At 44.8% G+C, this 14,013-nt stretch overlaps 4 protein-coding genes across 4 annotated transcripts; 2 read left to right on the top strand and 2 right to left on the bottom strand.

The window, feature by feature from the left end:
* Positions 1–3,857: 3,857 nt before the first annotated feature.
* LOC310649508 (histone H2A-IV-like) lies at positions 3,858–4,295 on the top strand. Its single transcript, XM_083377999.1, has one exon. The coding sequence runs from the start codon at positions 3,875–3,877 to the stop codon at positions 4,262–4,264; it is 390 nt and encodes a 129-aa protein (XP_083234125.1). The 5' UTR covers positions 3,858–3,874; the 3' UTR covers positions 4,265–4,295.
* A 1,157-nt stretch (positions 4,296–5,452) lies between these two features.
* Positions 5,453–5,813, bottom strand: LOC310649509 (histone H4; the record flags this gene model as incomplete). Its single annotated transcript, XM_083378000.1, has 1 exon — positions 5,453–5,813. One exon carries the CDS (start codon positions 5,811–5,813, stop codon positions 5,502–5,504), a length of 312 nt encoding a protein of 103 aa, XP_083234126.1. The 3' UTR covers positions 5,453–5,501.
* A 320-nt stretch (positions 5,814–6,133) lies between these two features.
* Positions 6,134–7,160, top strand: LOC310649422 (histone H3.2). Its single transcript, XM_083377830.1, has one exon. It carries the CDS (start codon positions 6,145–6,147, stop codon positions 6,553–6,555), a length of 411 nt encoding a protein of 136 aa, XP_083233956.1. The 5' UTR covers positions 6,134–6,144; the 3' UTR covers positions 6,556–7,160.
* Positions 7,161–7,766: 606 nt separating this feature from the next.
* On the bottom strand, positions 7,767–8,620 carry LOC310648537 (histone H1.1-like). The gene has a single exon (XM_083376435.1). The coding sequence runs from the start codon at positions 8,456–8,458 to the stop codon at positions 7,826–7,828; it is 633 nt and encodes a 210-aa protein (XP_083232561.1). The 5' UTR covers positions 8,459–8,620; the 3' UTR covers positions 7,767–7,825.
* Positions 8,621–14,013: the final 5,393 nt, after the last annotated feature.

The raw sequence follows: 14,013 nt of genomic DNA, 5'->3' as shown, positions 1-14,013 counted from the left end.
GTGGCCTCAACGATTCTCAGAGGGAGTACTAACGACCAGGTGACTGCAAAGGAATATAAATCCTTCCCTCCTCACCAGCCAGAGCTGATGAAACCTCTTGACTGAGAAGCGAAATGTCTTCAAGGAAGAACAAACTCTAATTGCCTTTGGAGAAAGCACCTTTGGGGGGCCTCGCAAGTACGATGACATCTTAAAAAAACAACAACACCTTTGCGATATCTTGTTCTTCCTTGCGCTCTTCAGAAAAGTGTTGCCCTTTTACTAGCTGGTTATTAATGGATGAAAACCAAGAAAGCGATCTGGAGGGGGAAAGAGGCAAACTAGATAGGCTAAAAAAAATGTAGCTGTTCCCAGTTGACATTAGTGTTGATCCTATGGTACTGCTCTGGATCCCATCCCATCAAAGCAGAAAACATGTTGATAGGTGGGGAAGCCAGATCCGCTTAAACAATCATGTTACTAACTTACAACTGCAGTGATTCACTTAACAACTGTGGCAAAAAGGTCGTAAAATGGGGCAAGGTTCGCTTAAGAACTGTCTCACTTAGCAACAGAAACGAGCTGAATTATGGTTTTGAGTCAAGGACGAGCGTTGGGGGGAGGGGTTGGACTAGAAGACCTCCAAGGTCCCTTCCAGCTGTTATTCTGTTAACTATACTGTATATCAGAGAGCAAGTGATAATAATAATAATAATAATAATAATAATAATAATAATAATAATAATAATATAAAGTTGGAAGGGACCTTGGAGGTCATCTAGTCCAACCCCCTGCTCAGGCAGGAAACCCTATACCATTTCAGGCAAATGGCTGTCCAGTCTCTTCTTAAAAACCTCCAGTGTTGGAGCATTCACCAACATTCATGTAATAAAAGATGATTACATGTGAGAACAGAACAAGAGAAAACATTGATCCTAGTGCGGTAAGAACGCACACACACCCAAATGCTTTTTACTATGCCCCCCCACCCCAAAATCAGAAGAATAAAGCTCAGAAAAAGAAATTACAGAAGCCACGTTTCACTCAGGAAAACCCTGGCTATTGCGAAAAGCAGAAACATTGAACCAGCCCTGTGGATTCACAAAGAGAGTTCAGTGGAAGTAATAGTCAGACTAAAGATAAGGGGATAAAATTAATTACATTTGTTTGACAAGGAAGGCGATAATTAAGACCAATCACAGAGCTTTTGCAAAACAAGTAAAACCAATCAAATAACAAAACACACCAAGCAAGCCTCTAGATTGTGAAATGCCGTGAAAACGGTATTTAAAAATCCATGTTCAGCAGTTGGTCAGCTGTAGAGAAGCAAATGCTGTTCCTGGTTCTGCTCATCAATAAACAGGAACCTTCTTTCAAAAGCAGCCTCCATTTTATTCCCAGCTTGGAAATGGACCTGGTTTTTCTTCCCAAACTAGATAACGTTCCACAGTGGCAAATTTATGACTTACTCCCCAAAATTGATGGCTGGGGAAGTCTGGGAGCTGAAGTCCACATGTCCTTGAAGTTGCTGAGGCTGAAAAATAAGGCTTTACTAACAACCCCACGGCAATGAAAAATCGCAAACAGCTTCTACTGTGACAGCCATTTCTTGAAGGAAAAATCTTCTTCAGGGTCCAGTCCAAGCTGGGAATAAACAAAATGGAGACAGCTTTAGAAAGAAGGTTGCAGTTTATTGAAGAGGAGTGCCAGACAGAATTCAGAATAGAATTGAGCTGGAAGGGACCTTGGAGGTCTTCTAGTCCAGCCCCCTGCTCAAGCAAGGTGGCTCTGGGGGGAAAAGTGACCACATGTAGCAGGGAGTGGTGGGTTTTTATACCTCCTTGGGCTTTTGTTTGAAGTTGTACCTGTGGCACGGACTTTGATCCGAGTCTGAGTGTGCCTTTCTGGTTTTCTGATGGTGGTGGGTTAATCCTATTATGTGCCAAAGGTCATATCCTGCTTCCCTGGGGCTGTGGCTGAGTGTTGGATTATTTTTGTTGTGAGGGATTGTTGATTCTAGGGATCTTTATCTTTCTAATCCCATCAGCTTCCTGGCTCCAATCTTTCTGACAAGATGATCACATCTGCATTTTAACTGGGGTTTTACTTATGCAGGGACGAATATAATTTTTTAATCTGTTTTTAACTTTTGTATTTTTGCTTTTAATCACCCTGTAAACTGCCCTGAGTCCTTCGGAAAAGGGCGGTATATAAATGTAATAAAATAAAATAAAATAAATAAATAAAATTCTGCAGACCAGGTTTGTTTGGGGCACAGAGACTGAGGGGTGGGGGGCGAGTACTTGGTTTCTGCCTTTAAGATTCTTTGGGGAAATATAATATTCTGCCTTTTTAATATTCCCCAAAATATTTCTTTCTCTGGATTCTTCCCACACCCTGACCATAAAAGATATTCACGGGATATTGTTACAGCTTGCAAGGATGAGTTTTTATGGAACAGCCCATAATGTATAGGCAACGCTTTCCTGTCTGCCCACTGGCGTAACTCCATTTAAAAGTACTTTCAGAACAATTTAAACTCAGGCTAATTTGACCTTCAATGAAATACCGTTAAACTAAAACCACCAATTAAAATTAAAACTACATGAAGCGAAGGCCCGTTATCAAATGAAGCATCCTCACGCCTTGCAGCACCAGCCAGGAAACCTATTTGCTCCACTGGCTGAACTTCAAGAGATTACTCTTAAGTTATAAAAGCTTTTTGGATTAAAATTTGGTGGAACATTCAAAAGATTTTTAAGAGAAAGTTTTCTCCGCAATTGTTTTTATTGGGTATTGTTGTAGATTGTGATGTTAAAGAAACTAATTTGATGTTGAACATGATAACAGCAGCACGGTTACTGGTGGGACAATATTGGAAGAAGGATAGTTTGCCTACTATAGAAGAATGGGTGCTTAAAGTATCGAATCTTGCAGAAATGTCTAAGATTTCTGCTTACTTGAAAGATCATTCACAGGAAAGATATATTTCAGTTTGGAGGAGATGGATAGATTATATTCAGAACAAATATGGGACTAAAAAGTTCCATTTAGCTTATGAGTAGATTTTAGAGGGATATTGTTATTGGTACTTTGTATGTAGTTATGTTAAAGGGGAGTTAAAGCACATTATGAATTTGGTTAATTGTACATTATGCATAATTTTTATTTAGAATATTATTATAACTATAATCCTGTATTTAGCTCTGGGAAGCGGGGAGGGAAGTGGGTGGGTTTGGGGTGGGGGGGGATTTGGGGATATATTGCTCCCCCCTGAGCTTCGGATGGCCCAAAATCTCCAGTCCTTTCGCCGCGGCCTCAAAACACTCCTTTTCCACCTGGCTGACCTGGACTGACAGGCATTTTAATTATATTTACAATTTTTAATTTATTTTTTATTTTAATTTATTGCACAGATGATTTTAATTTTATTTTTATCTTAATTTCTGTACTTATTATATGTTTTGTTGTTAGCCGCCCTGAGTCCTTCGGGAGATAGGGCGGGATATAAATCCCATCAATAAATAAATAAATAAATATATTGTAAAATTTTGTTTTTGTAAAACTCTTTAATTAAAAAAAGAGATTACTTTTAAGTTTAAGAAGACCAAAATTAGCCTCAAAAAAATCAGCAGACAAGACCCGGGGGAGGGGGAGGGGGGGCGCTCAAAGGACGCTTACGATTGGAGGACGTGAAAACATACCGCGCGCCCGAGTCCGCGAAAGCCGCGTTCCAATTGGCTGAAAGGACGATGTTCTTATTGGACAACCCAACCTAGAGCGCCAGGGCCAGCCAATCGAAAGACGCCGCTAGAAACCCGAGGGGTAAATAAATAGGCGGGTTGCGGCGCAGCGTTTCATTCGTTTGGTTTCCAGCGAGACGAGCTGATTAACTATGTCCGGACGTGGCAAGCAGGGCGGCAAAGCCAGAGCGAAGGCGAAGACTCGCTCCTCCCGAGCCGGGCTTCAGTTCCCGGTGGGCCGCGTGCATCGGCTGCTTCGGAAGGGCAACTACGCCGAGCGTGTGGGCGCCGGAGCTCCGGTCTACCTGGCCGCCGTGCTGGAGTACCTGACGGCCGAGATCCTGGAGCTGGCGGGCAACGCTGCGCGGGACAACAAGAAGACGCGCATCATCCCGCGCCACTTGCAGCTGGCCATCCGCAACGACGAGGAGCTGAACAAGTTGCTGGGCCGGGTCACCATCGCCCAGGGCGGCGTCTTGCCCAACATCCAGGCCGTCCTGCTGCCCAAGAAGACCGAGAGCCACAAAGCCAAGGCGAAGTAATTACAAAGCCAAGGCGAAGTAATTCCACGTTACAAATAGCAAAAAAAAAAAGACTGCAAAGGCTCTTTTAAGAGCCACCCACAGACTCTCAAAAAAAGCTGATTTCTCCCACTCACCAAGTCTTAAGTCCTTTCGCGATCTAATCGCCAAAGCAGTTCATTTTAGGGCCAGGGGTTTTCCCAGCTTGGCCCTTTGACGACTTCCAAGTCTCCGAATTCTGGAGCGACTTTTGCAAAAGTCGCTCCAGAATTCGGGGACTTGGAAGTCGCACAAGTCATCAAACCGGCTAAGTTGGAAGACTCCCGATTTCGATTTAACAAGATGCTGAAAAGTCAGCAGTGCTGACACTCAAAATTACCCCACTTTTGGCACCAGGCTGATAAATTGGCTCCTGAATATTGAGACATTTTCATCTTGGGCAAAGGGGCTTCCACACCCAAGAAGTATTAAGGGGTTGGACCAGATAGAAGACCTCCAAAGTCCCTTCCAACTAGGGATTCTACGATCACATGTGAGGCTCAAATAATAGAAAACACTTTGTTTCTAGGTAACATTCCATACATTTATTGAATCATATTACTCTTTTGCTGACTGGGCTGGTTTTAAAACCTGGAAGTGTATTCCAAGGACTTTCACAGAGTACACACTAGGAATAAAAATATGCACAAGCATTTAATAAATAAATATCCTATCGCTATCAAGTGACTCACCTCTTGGTTAATTTTATTTTTTTTAACTGAAAATGTAATGTCTTAATGCACAAGCATTTATTAAATATCTTAATAAATGCACAAGCATCTACTAAATTTAATTTAACTGCAAAATGCAATGTCTTAAGGTTTTTAATTGTAAATAGCCAAGAGGGTAATCATCTAAGTAAAAAAAACGTTACCCTGAAGAGGCTGATTGCCAGGTTCAAAATTCCGAAGGTGCTTTTCCAAACTGCAACTGGCCTTTTTTTTTTCCTAGAAGAATCTCCAGATTTCCCTATAAAATGTTAATAACTAAAGCCTAACAATTCCAGGCAAGTCTCTTAGTCTAGAAAAAGGATCCGGGGGAGGAAAGAGCTTTTAGCTTACTTACATAGCTATTACACCACCGAGTAGTTTTTACCGATACCCATCTCTGCTTATTTTCATTGTAGAATTATCTCAGCTGTTTATATATGCTACAACTCTTTTTCTGAAATTGTGGGTGGCCCTTAAAAGGGCCGTTATTTTTCTCTTTTTGTCTGGAATTAGCCCCCAAAGCCGTACAAGGTACGACCTTGGCGCTTCAGCGCGTACACCACGTCCATGGCCGTCACGGTCTTCCTTTTGGCGTGCTCTGTGTAAGTCACAGCATCTCGGATCACGTTTTCCAGGAAGACCTTTAATACTCCACGGGTCTCTTCGTAGATCAAGCCAGAGATTCGCTTCACGCCTCCACGGCGAGCCAAGCGACGGATAGCCGGCTTCGTAATGCCTTGGATGTTATCACGGAGCACCTTCCGGTGCCTTTTCGCTCCCCCTTTGCCCAGGCCTTTTCCGCCTTTACCGCGACCTGACATCCTCAAAAACCAGCAAAACAATGACTCCGAGGCTTCGCGAGCGATAGCTTATAAAGAAGGATGTCCGACCAGAAAGAAAACTTCGCTACTTTAGCGCGCAGTTGAGTTAGTCAGGCCCAGGGCAGGTCGCTATTGCCCAATCAAGTGGAGCTCGTTTGAAACGACTGCATCCCACCTGACCGCTCACTCAGCCAATTGCAGCTCAGCCCTCGAAATTCAAACGTCACAAACGGTTGTTTCCTAGGCTTCAGCCAATCAGGCTCTGTCAAGCGCCTATAAATACCCTGACGAGCGGCAGTGCAGTTTGCAATTCCCGCTGCAGCTCATCGAGATGGCTCGAACCAAGCAGACCGCTCGCAAGTCGACCGGCGGGAAGGCGCCCCGCAAGCAGCTGGCCACCAAGGCGGCGCGGAAGAGCGCTCCGGCCACCGGCGGCGTGAAGAAGCCTCACCGCTACCGTCCCGGCACCGTGGCCCTGCGGGAGATCCGCCGCTACCAGAAGTCGACGGAGCTGCTGATCCGCAAGCTGCCCTTCCAGCGGCTGGTGCGCGAGATCGCGCAGGACTTCAAGACCGACCTGCGCTTCCAGAGCTCGGCCGTGATGGCGCTGCAGGAGGCGAGCGAGGCCTACCTGGTGGGGCTCTTCGAGGACACCAACCTGTGCGCCATCCACGCCAAGCGCGTCACCATCATGCCCAAGGACATCCAGCTGGCCCGCCGCATCCGCGGGGAGCGGGCGTAAAAAAAGCGCGCCACGTGGAACGCCGCTCCGCTTTCAGAAACCCAAAGGCTCTTTTAAGAGCCACCAAATTACTCTACGGAAAGCGCTGATCACGCTGGCTTTATTTCCCATTTAGACCTGGAAAACCTCCGGGAGACTGAATTGGGAGCAGATTGCCAGTAATTTAAATTATTCATTTAACATTGGCATCTGCTGCCTTTATCCCCTTAAGATTAGGAATGGAAGCCATAATTTGATCTTGGTTGAACTAAAATAAGATTTTGGTGGTCTGTCTGTAATATTTATTATTGGGACTCATATGCCGCCCTATCTCCCGAAGGACTCAGGGCGGCTAACAACAAATTACAATAAATACAGAAGTTAAGATAAAATTAAAGGCCTCTGTACAATAAATTAAAATTAAGAGTTAAAAAATTAAAAACATAATTAAAATCCCATATAATTAAAATATGGCAGGGGTCTGCAACCTTGACAACTTTTAAGGACTTGTGGACTTCCAGCTGCCAGAATTCATCAGCCAGCCTAACTACCAATAAAATATAAATTTAAAACTTATATGTGAGGTTTATAGGATGTTTTCCCCAAAGCTATTAAAAATCTTTTTGCCCACTGGGTTGAGCATTAGGTGTGTTATTACTGGGATTTTTTTAGACTTCGCTGTTAGCATGGCATCCCTGCCTCTTTTCTGAAAATGAAGCCACATTTTCCTTTTAGCCAAATTTTTAAAAAAACACGAAAAAGTTGCCTTTTCAGCAACTAAGGAACCGGATAGGCCTCACTCACTTGCAAGTTCTAAGATAAAACCCAGCTGGAAGGAGGAATGTGGCCCAAATTGGCCATTTCTGGACTGTTCTTAAATCAATAAAACATTTTTTTTCAACTGCCATTTGATTCACTTTGACGAATCGTTTTAGTGCTGTAAAATGCTTGACCCTCCCTCTTAAATCCCTTTATTTTTTTTAATAACTCATTTCCTGGCTTCCCACCCTTAAAATTTAGCAAAACATTTCTGCAAAAAAAAATATATTTTTTTTGCTTTGCCCGAAAATTACAAGCTCCTGTTAGGATCACCTTTTGACAGATTAAAACGGCGGCGCGCGCCCCTTTCCTCCCCCCCCCAATCTTCCAAACAACAGCCCTGCGAGGGAGTCACCTTAATTGCTTTTTTGTTTTAGTGTAAAGCAGCACCTTTTAAACATTTTTGTGGGTGGCTCTTAAAAGAGCCTTTGGGGTTGTTGTTTTTTTGCTTTTGCGAGCAAGCGGAGCCAGCTCACTTCTTCGCCGCGGCCTTCTTGGGCTTCGCCACTTTCGCTTTGGGGGTCTTGGGTTTCGCTTTGGGCTTCGCCGCCCTGGCTTTGGCGGGGCTTTTGGCCGCCTTTTTCGCTTTAGCTGCCGCCGCCGCCGCTTTGGGCTTCTTGACGCCCTTGGGCGCTTTCTTGACCGGCTTCTTGGCGGCTTTCTTCGGCCCGGCGGCTCCCGGTGCCTTCCTCGCCTTCTTGGCGGGCTTCCTGGCCGGCGGCTGCTGTTTCCTCTTGCGGGCCGCCGCCGCCGCCTTCTCCTTGGGCTCGGCCTGCTTCTTGTTGAGCTTGAAGGAGCCCGAGGCGCCGGTGCCCTTGGTCTGCAGCAGCGTCCCCTTGGTGACCAGGTTCTTCAGGCCCAGCTTGATGCGGCTGTTGTTCTTCTCCACGTCGTAGCCCGAGGCCGCCAGCGACTTCTTCAGCGCGGCCAACGAGATGCCGCCGCGCTCCTTGGACGCCGCCACCGCCTGCATCAGCAGCTCCGTCACGCTGGGGCCGCCCGGCTTCCGCTGCTGGACCTTCGCGGCTCCTGCCGCTCTCTTCGCCGCCGCCGCCTTCGAAGCCGGAACCGCCGCCACGGGCGCAGCTGGCGCGACTTCTGCCATACTCTCGAACGAGGCTCCCGCTTCTTCCGACGAGGACCTTTCAAATGCCCGGCGGTGCGGCGGTGCGCTGGTATTTATAGGCGAGGAGCTGAGCGCTGATTGGTCGGTTGCCAGCCCGGCGCTTTGTTGGCTCCGACTGCGCTCCTGATGGTGGCGATTTTGTGTTTCTGAAAGCGCATAAAACAGTCAATTAATAAAAATCCCTCCGGCCGATCCCTTCTTTTCCCGGGGGGATCGAGCGGGCTGGATGTCTTCTTTCGGGGTCCCGGCTTCCCTTGGCTGGAGCAGCATAGAAATTGCGGGGAGAAAGCGGGGAGCATAGCATCTCCCGGCTTCTTCTGCCTTGACACGTGTCAACTTGCGCCTTTCTTTGGAGATGCCGAAGGGCTCTCTTCGGAAACCCTCGTGTAAGACCTTGGAAACGGCACCCGGGAGGGTCTGTAACTCGACCCGCCCGCCAGGCAAGGGTCTCGGCTGATGATTTGCACCGCGATGGCTTCTTTAATCCGGCCAAGTAACACATCGAACGGTCTGCATGCTTGCGACGTGCCTTTTATGTGGGGGCTTGCAAAGGACAAACCCGCAAAAAACAAAAAAGTTGGGGAATTGGGTTGTAATTAAATAGGGCCGGGACCAGTGAAGAGTGGGGAAAAAAATAGGGGAGGTGGTTTGGTTTTTTTAAGCAATTTGCTTTATACTTTTTTTTTCTGGAACTGGGTAACCTAGATACAAAACCTCAGTTATATCTGTGTAATAATCAACACACCTAAAGTTACTTCAAAGCTTGGGTGACATCCTCCTGGACTAAAAAAAGTGTCATGTAGAGGGCAAAGAAAAGGAAAAAAAGGAAATTATGAAAGACATATAATTTCAAAAGAGACCCAGCTAAACCCCCTTTGCTCTACTCACTAGATCTTACTGCCACAGCCAGGAGAGCTTTTATGCATTGCTTTTTTTTCTTTAAAGTCCTCCCTTTTCCATTTTGAAGATCACATCTACTCCATCCAAGCAGACTTTTATACACAGCTGAGGTCCCTTCGTTCGCTCTGCATTTCTTGCAACAGATCGCCCAAAGCAGGTCGTTCTAGACTTACGATTCATTTAGTGGCTGTTCAAAGTTATGACGGCATTGAAAAAAGCGAGTTACGTCTCTTTTTTCCACACTTACGACCGTTGCAGCATCCCCGCGGTCATACGATCAAAATTCAGACGACTTGGCAACTGACTCATACTTATGACGGCTGCAATCACCCGGGGTCATCTGATCCCTTTTGCGACCTCCTGACAACGGCATAAATGGGAAGCCAGATTTACTTCCCAATGGTGTTACTAACAAGGCAAAATTCAAATGTCTCGCTTTGCAGTAGAAATTTGTGGCCCGTAAATTGAGGGATACATGTGTTTATTAACTTCCTAAAGTCATTTGCCTTAGGATTTCTCCCTCATTATCCCTTCTTCTAATCCCTAAAGGGATTCATCTTTCCTGCTCAATTTTTTTTCCACCATTTTAAGGTAGTTTGCACCCCCCGTCCTTCCCTCCATTTTTGCCTGCTAAACGCGGTTTTGAAAGGCGGGTCTTCAGATTCGTGGCATCAGTCGGCATAATACCGGCGGCAAATTATTCAAGACTCCTGCAATAGGATGCAAAATGGGATGTGCTCAGGGCCCCCTAAACCATCACTTCTCTAGCGTTCCCACAGATTAACTTGGTTGTTTTTAACTGAGATTAGGTATTGAGCACCATTCTAGTTTTCTGGGTTTTCATCCTCCGATGCACTTAACAATCGTGGCAAAAAAAAAAAGGTCATAAAATGGGGCAAGATTCACTTAAGAACTGTCTTGCTCAGCAACTGACATCTGCTCACTTATAGTAAGTCAAGGAATTGAGTAGGGGGTTGGACTAGAAGACCTCCAAGCTCCCTTCCAATTCTGTTATTCTGGAGATGCCTGAAGCAGACTAGGATGTCTTGAAGTGGCAGAGAATTGAATATTCTTGGATCCAACTGCTAGGTGCCCTGACTGCCTTCAACAACCAGCGGCCTCTTTTTCCCCAAAAAAACACACCAGGGACACCGTGAGAGAGAGAAAAAAAATCAAAAATTCCTTTATTTAGTGGCAGAATCAGATTCACAGAAATTGCGCCACAAATTGGATCGGTTCCTGCACGTTCGCAGACACACACACACACACACACAGGGTCTCCGCAGCAGAGAAAGAAAGAGAACGAACGTGTAGGTTTTATACAAAAATAATTTGACCGACACAGGATACGTAGCAAAACATGGTTTTGCCTCCTCACCCTTTTGTACCCTGCTATCCAAGCTGACCTACGCCAGGAGGAATTTTTAAAAAATGGAAAATGTAGGTAGGAACATAGGAGGTGGCGTTTGCCCATGTGACAACTCTGTGCAAAACATAGCTGATTGAGACTTTTTATCCCCTTCAACTAGACCGGGGGAAAAAAAAGAGAGACATTTTCAACGGATGCAAAATTAAGATCTGTGGCTGCTACAGATAGCCCTTGACTTACAAAAGTTCATTTATTGACCGTTCAAAGCTACGACGGCATTGAAAAATGTGACTTCCGACATATTTCTCACAGTTACCACCTTTGCAGCATCCCCCATGGTCAGGTGATCAAAATTCAGACGTTTACAACAGGTTCATATTTATGACGGTCACAGTGTTCCGGTCTCTGTGTGTGTGTGTGTGTGTGTGACGTGATCAATCCCCATTTGTGACCTTCGGACACAAAAAAAATCGATGGGGAATGCCAGATTCACTTAACAACCATGTGAGTAACTTAACAATTGCAGCGAGTCACCTAACTCCGGCAAGAAAGGTCATAAACTCCCGGAACAAATGTCTCACTTAACAACAGAAAATTTGGGGTCTGTTGTGGCCGTAAAACCAGAACTAGCTACATTTATTTCCCATGTCAATCCAAAACTGATGGGTAAATTGCTTCTCTTCCTAAATGAGAATTAGGACGAAAAAAAAGGCACGGAGGCTTATGAGAGATAAAGAGAGCGAGGGTCCAAATCCTTTTAGCCGAAGGATTTATCTAAATCCTTTTCACAAAAACTTCTAAGCACTTCTCTCTCGCTCTCCAAGAGAGAAGTCAAAATGAAATGAAACGATCAAAAATCAGGAGGAGTCCGGCTTTCAAGGACAAAATGCACCCACTCGAGGTGAAATCTTATGATCATTCCTGGAGACTCGGTCTGCCCCGGATATTACAGGACAAATTTAAATTACAGATCGTCCTCCATTTACGACCGCACAATTTCCGTGGTTAAGTCAGGCAGGAGGGGGCGTGAAGCAGGTCCCCAAGTAAACTGACTTGGTTTTGCAACGGTTGCTGTGAGTCATCGCGGCCGTTAAGCAGGTCCCGTGGCCGCCAAGCAACGCCAGCATATCTGACAGGCGGTTTTTTTACTGGAAAACAGCCAAGAACATCATAAATTGTGGCCAAGCTCCCTTTCTGAGCCCCTCCATCCTCACTGCAAACGGTCGTTAAGGAAATGGCCGTTAAGCAAAGCCTACATGTCGATGACTTCCCTCCACCACCAAAAAAAAAAAAATAGAAGCAGGAAGAAAAAATCTTTTCAAACACAGCCAGAAACCCTTCCGTAAATGATCCAGAGATCCATTCTTTTTTCTGGACTTCTAGCGGCTTTGCGGTCTCTTCCTGGAATCAACACACAAACAAAACTTCTCAAGAAAGTCACAACATACAACAGGCTGCGCAGTATTTTGGCCCAATGACAGCCAGAGGTGATGATGTCTGAATCCACTGTTTTTTTTTAACACAACCACACAAGAATCCCTGCAAGAGGGAGGAAGAGGTGGGTCACTTACAAGGTCCTCCAGACCATTGGAAGGACCTGACTGGGGCTACACAGCTGCTGGCACTGATCAGCCAAAGCAGAAGGGAGGGTCCCACCGATCTCCATGAAAGCCTTTTTTCACTTTGGAGGCTAGTCCTCAGTTTACCCAACTGGTTTGAATAGTTGGAATAGAATAGAGCTGGAAGAATAGAACAGAATAACATGAATAGAATAGAATAGAATAGAATAGAATAGAATAGAATAGAATAGAATAGAATAGAATAGAATAGAATAGCAAAATAGAATAGAATGCAATAGAATAGAGTAGAATAAGAATAAGAATAGAATAAGAATAGAATAAATAAGAATAAGAATAAAATAAACATAAAAATAGAATGGAATGGAATAAATAGAATTAGAATAGAATAGAATAACATAAAAATAGAATAACATAAAAATAGAATACAATAGAATAACATAGAAATAGAATGGAATGGAATAGAATAGAGTAGAATAAGAATAGAATAAGAATAGAATAAATAAGAATAAGAATAAACATAAAAATAGAATGGAATGGAATAAACAGAATGAGAATAGAATAGAATAACATAAAAATAGAATACAATAGAATAACATAAAAATAGAATGGAATGGAATAGAGTAGAATTAGAATAGAATAAACATAAAAATAGAATGGAATGGAATAAATAGAATGAGAATAGAATAACATAAAATAGAATAACATAAAAATAGAATAGGAATAGAGCCGGAAGGGACCTTGGAGGTCTTCTAGTCCAGCCCCCCGCTCAAGCAGAACCTATCCCATCCCAGACGCGTGACTGTCTAAGCTAGCTTCTTCTTAAAAATCTCCAGTGATGGAGCGCCCACTATTTCTGGAGGCAAGGAGTTCCACTGGTTAATTGTCCTTCACTGTTTTAAAAGGAACAAAAAGTTTTGTCGTTTTGTTTGGGGGGGGGCGTTTTTTTTGCTTAGAAAAAGCCAGGGGGGAAAAAAAGTATTTGCTCTCCATTGTTGTCCTTTCGGAAAAAAATAATTTCTCTTCCGGGTAAGTGGGTGACGATGGTTCCCTTGTTCTTCACCACCACCCTCCGAGGAAGATCTGCTTGCCCTGTTCAGTCCCGTATCGACTCCCAAACCATCTTCCCAAACGCTTCTCCGTGAAGAAATTCCAGGCGCCATCGAAAGAGAACCAGGCGCCGAAAAATCAACGCCTGCCTCATCCCAAGCTGCTTTTTGCCACTCGTGCGATTCCAAACAGCGCAAGGGGAATTTGCAAGGAGGAAAACGGCAGGGGAAAAACACGGCCCGAAGTCTCTCCCTCCAGATCCCAAGGAACGAATCGAAGAATCTTTCCCCTAGGAAAAAGATTCCTCTTTGGCCCGTTGGGTCCCCAGGTCGGAACGTGTTTTTTAAAGAGAAAGATGGATCCCTCTTCCTCAAAGGGGCCAGAGCCGGCAAAAGTCAGGAAAAGTATTGGCAACAGGAAACAAACAGGTGATGCACGTCAACGGCAGTCATAGATGGAGCAGAGTTGGGGGGGGGGGAATAATAATAAATTAGAAAAGTTGATTAGTTGGGTGAAGATAAGCTCCAACAGAGAATATTTTGTAGCTCAAGGTTGAAGTGAGGGGTCCTTGGTGCTCTCTGAGCTGGTTTGTTTCCTTGCAGACGTTTCGTGACCCAACTAGGGAACATCATCAGTGC

Source organism: Vipera ursinii (assembly GCF_947247035.1).
Source record: "Vipera ursinii genome assembly, chromosome: Z".
Taxonomy (NCBI): Eukaryota; Metazoa; Chordata; class Lepidosauria; order Squamata; family Viperidae; genus Vipera; species Vipera ursinii.
The sequence above is the reverse complement of the archived record's forward strand: the minus strand, read 5'-3'. Positions and strand labels throughout refer to the sequence as shown.

Excerpts from the sequence above, each read along its gene's own strand:
- LOC310649508 (XM_083377999.1), top strand. The coding sequence starts at position 3,875 with ATGTCCGGACGTGGCAAGCAGGGCGGCAAAGCCAGAGCGAAGGCGAAG.
- LOC310649422 (XM_083377830.1), top strand. The coding sequence starts at position 6,145 with ATGGCTCGAACCAAGCAGACCGCTCGCAAGTCGACCGGCGGGAAGGCG.
- LOC310648537 (XM_083376435.1), bottom strand. The coding sequence starts at position 8,458 with ATGGCAGAAGTCGCGCCAGCTGCGCCCGTGGCGGCGGTTCCGGCTTCG.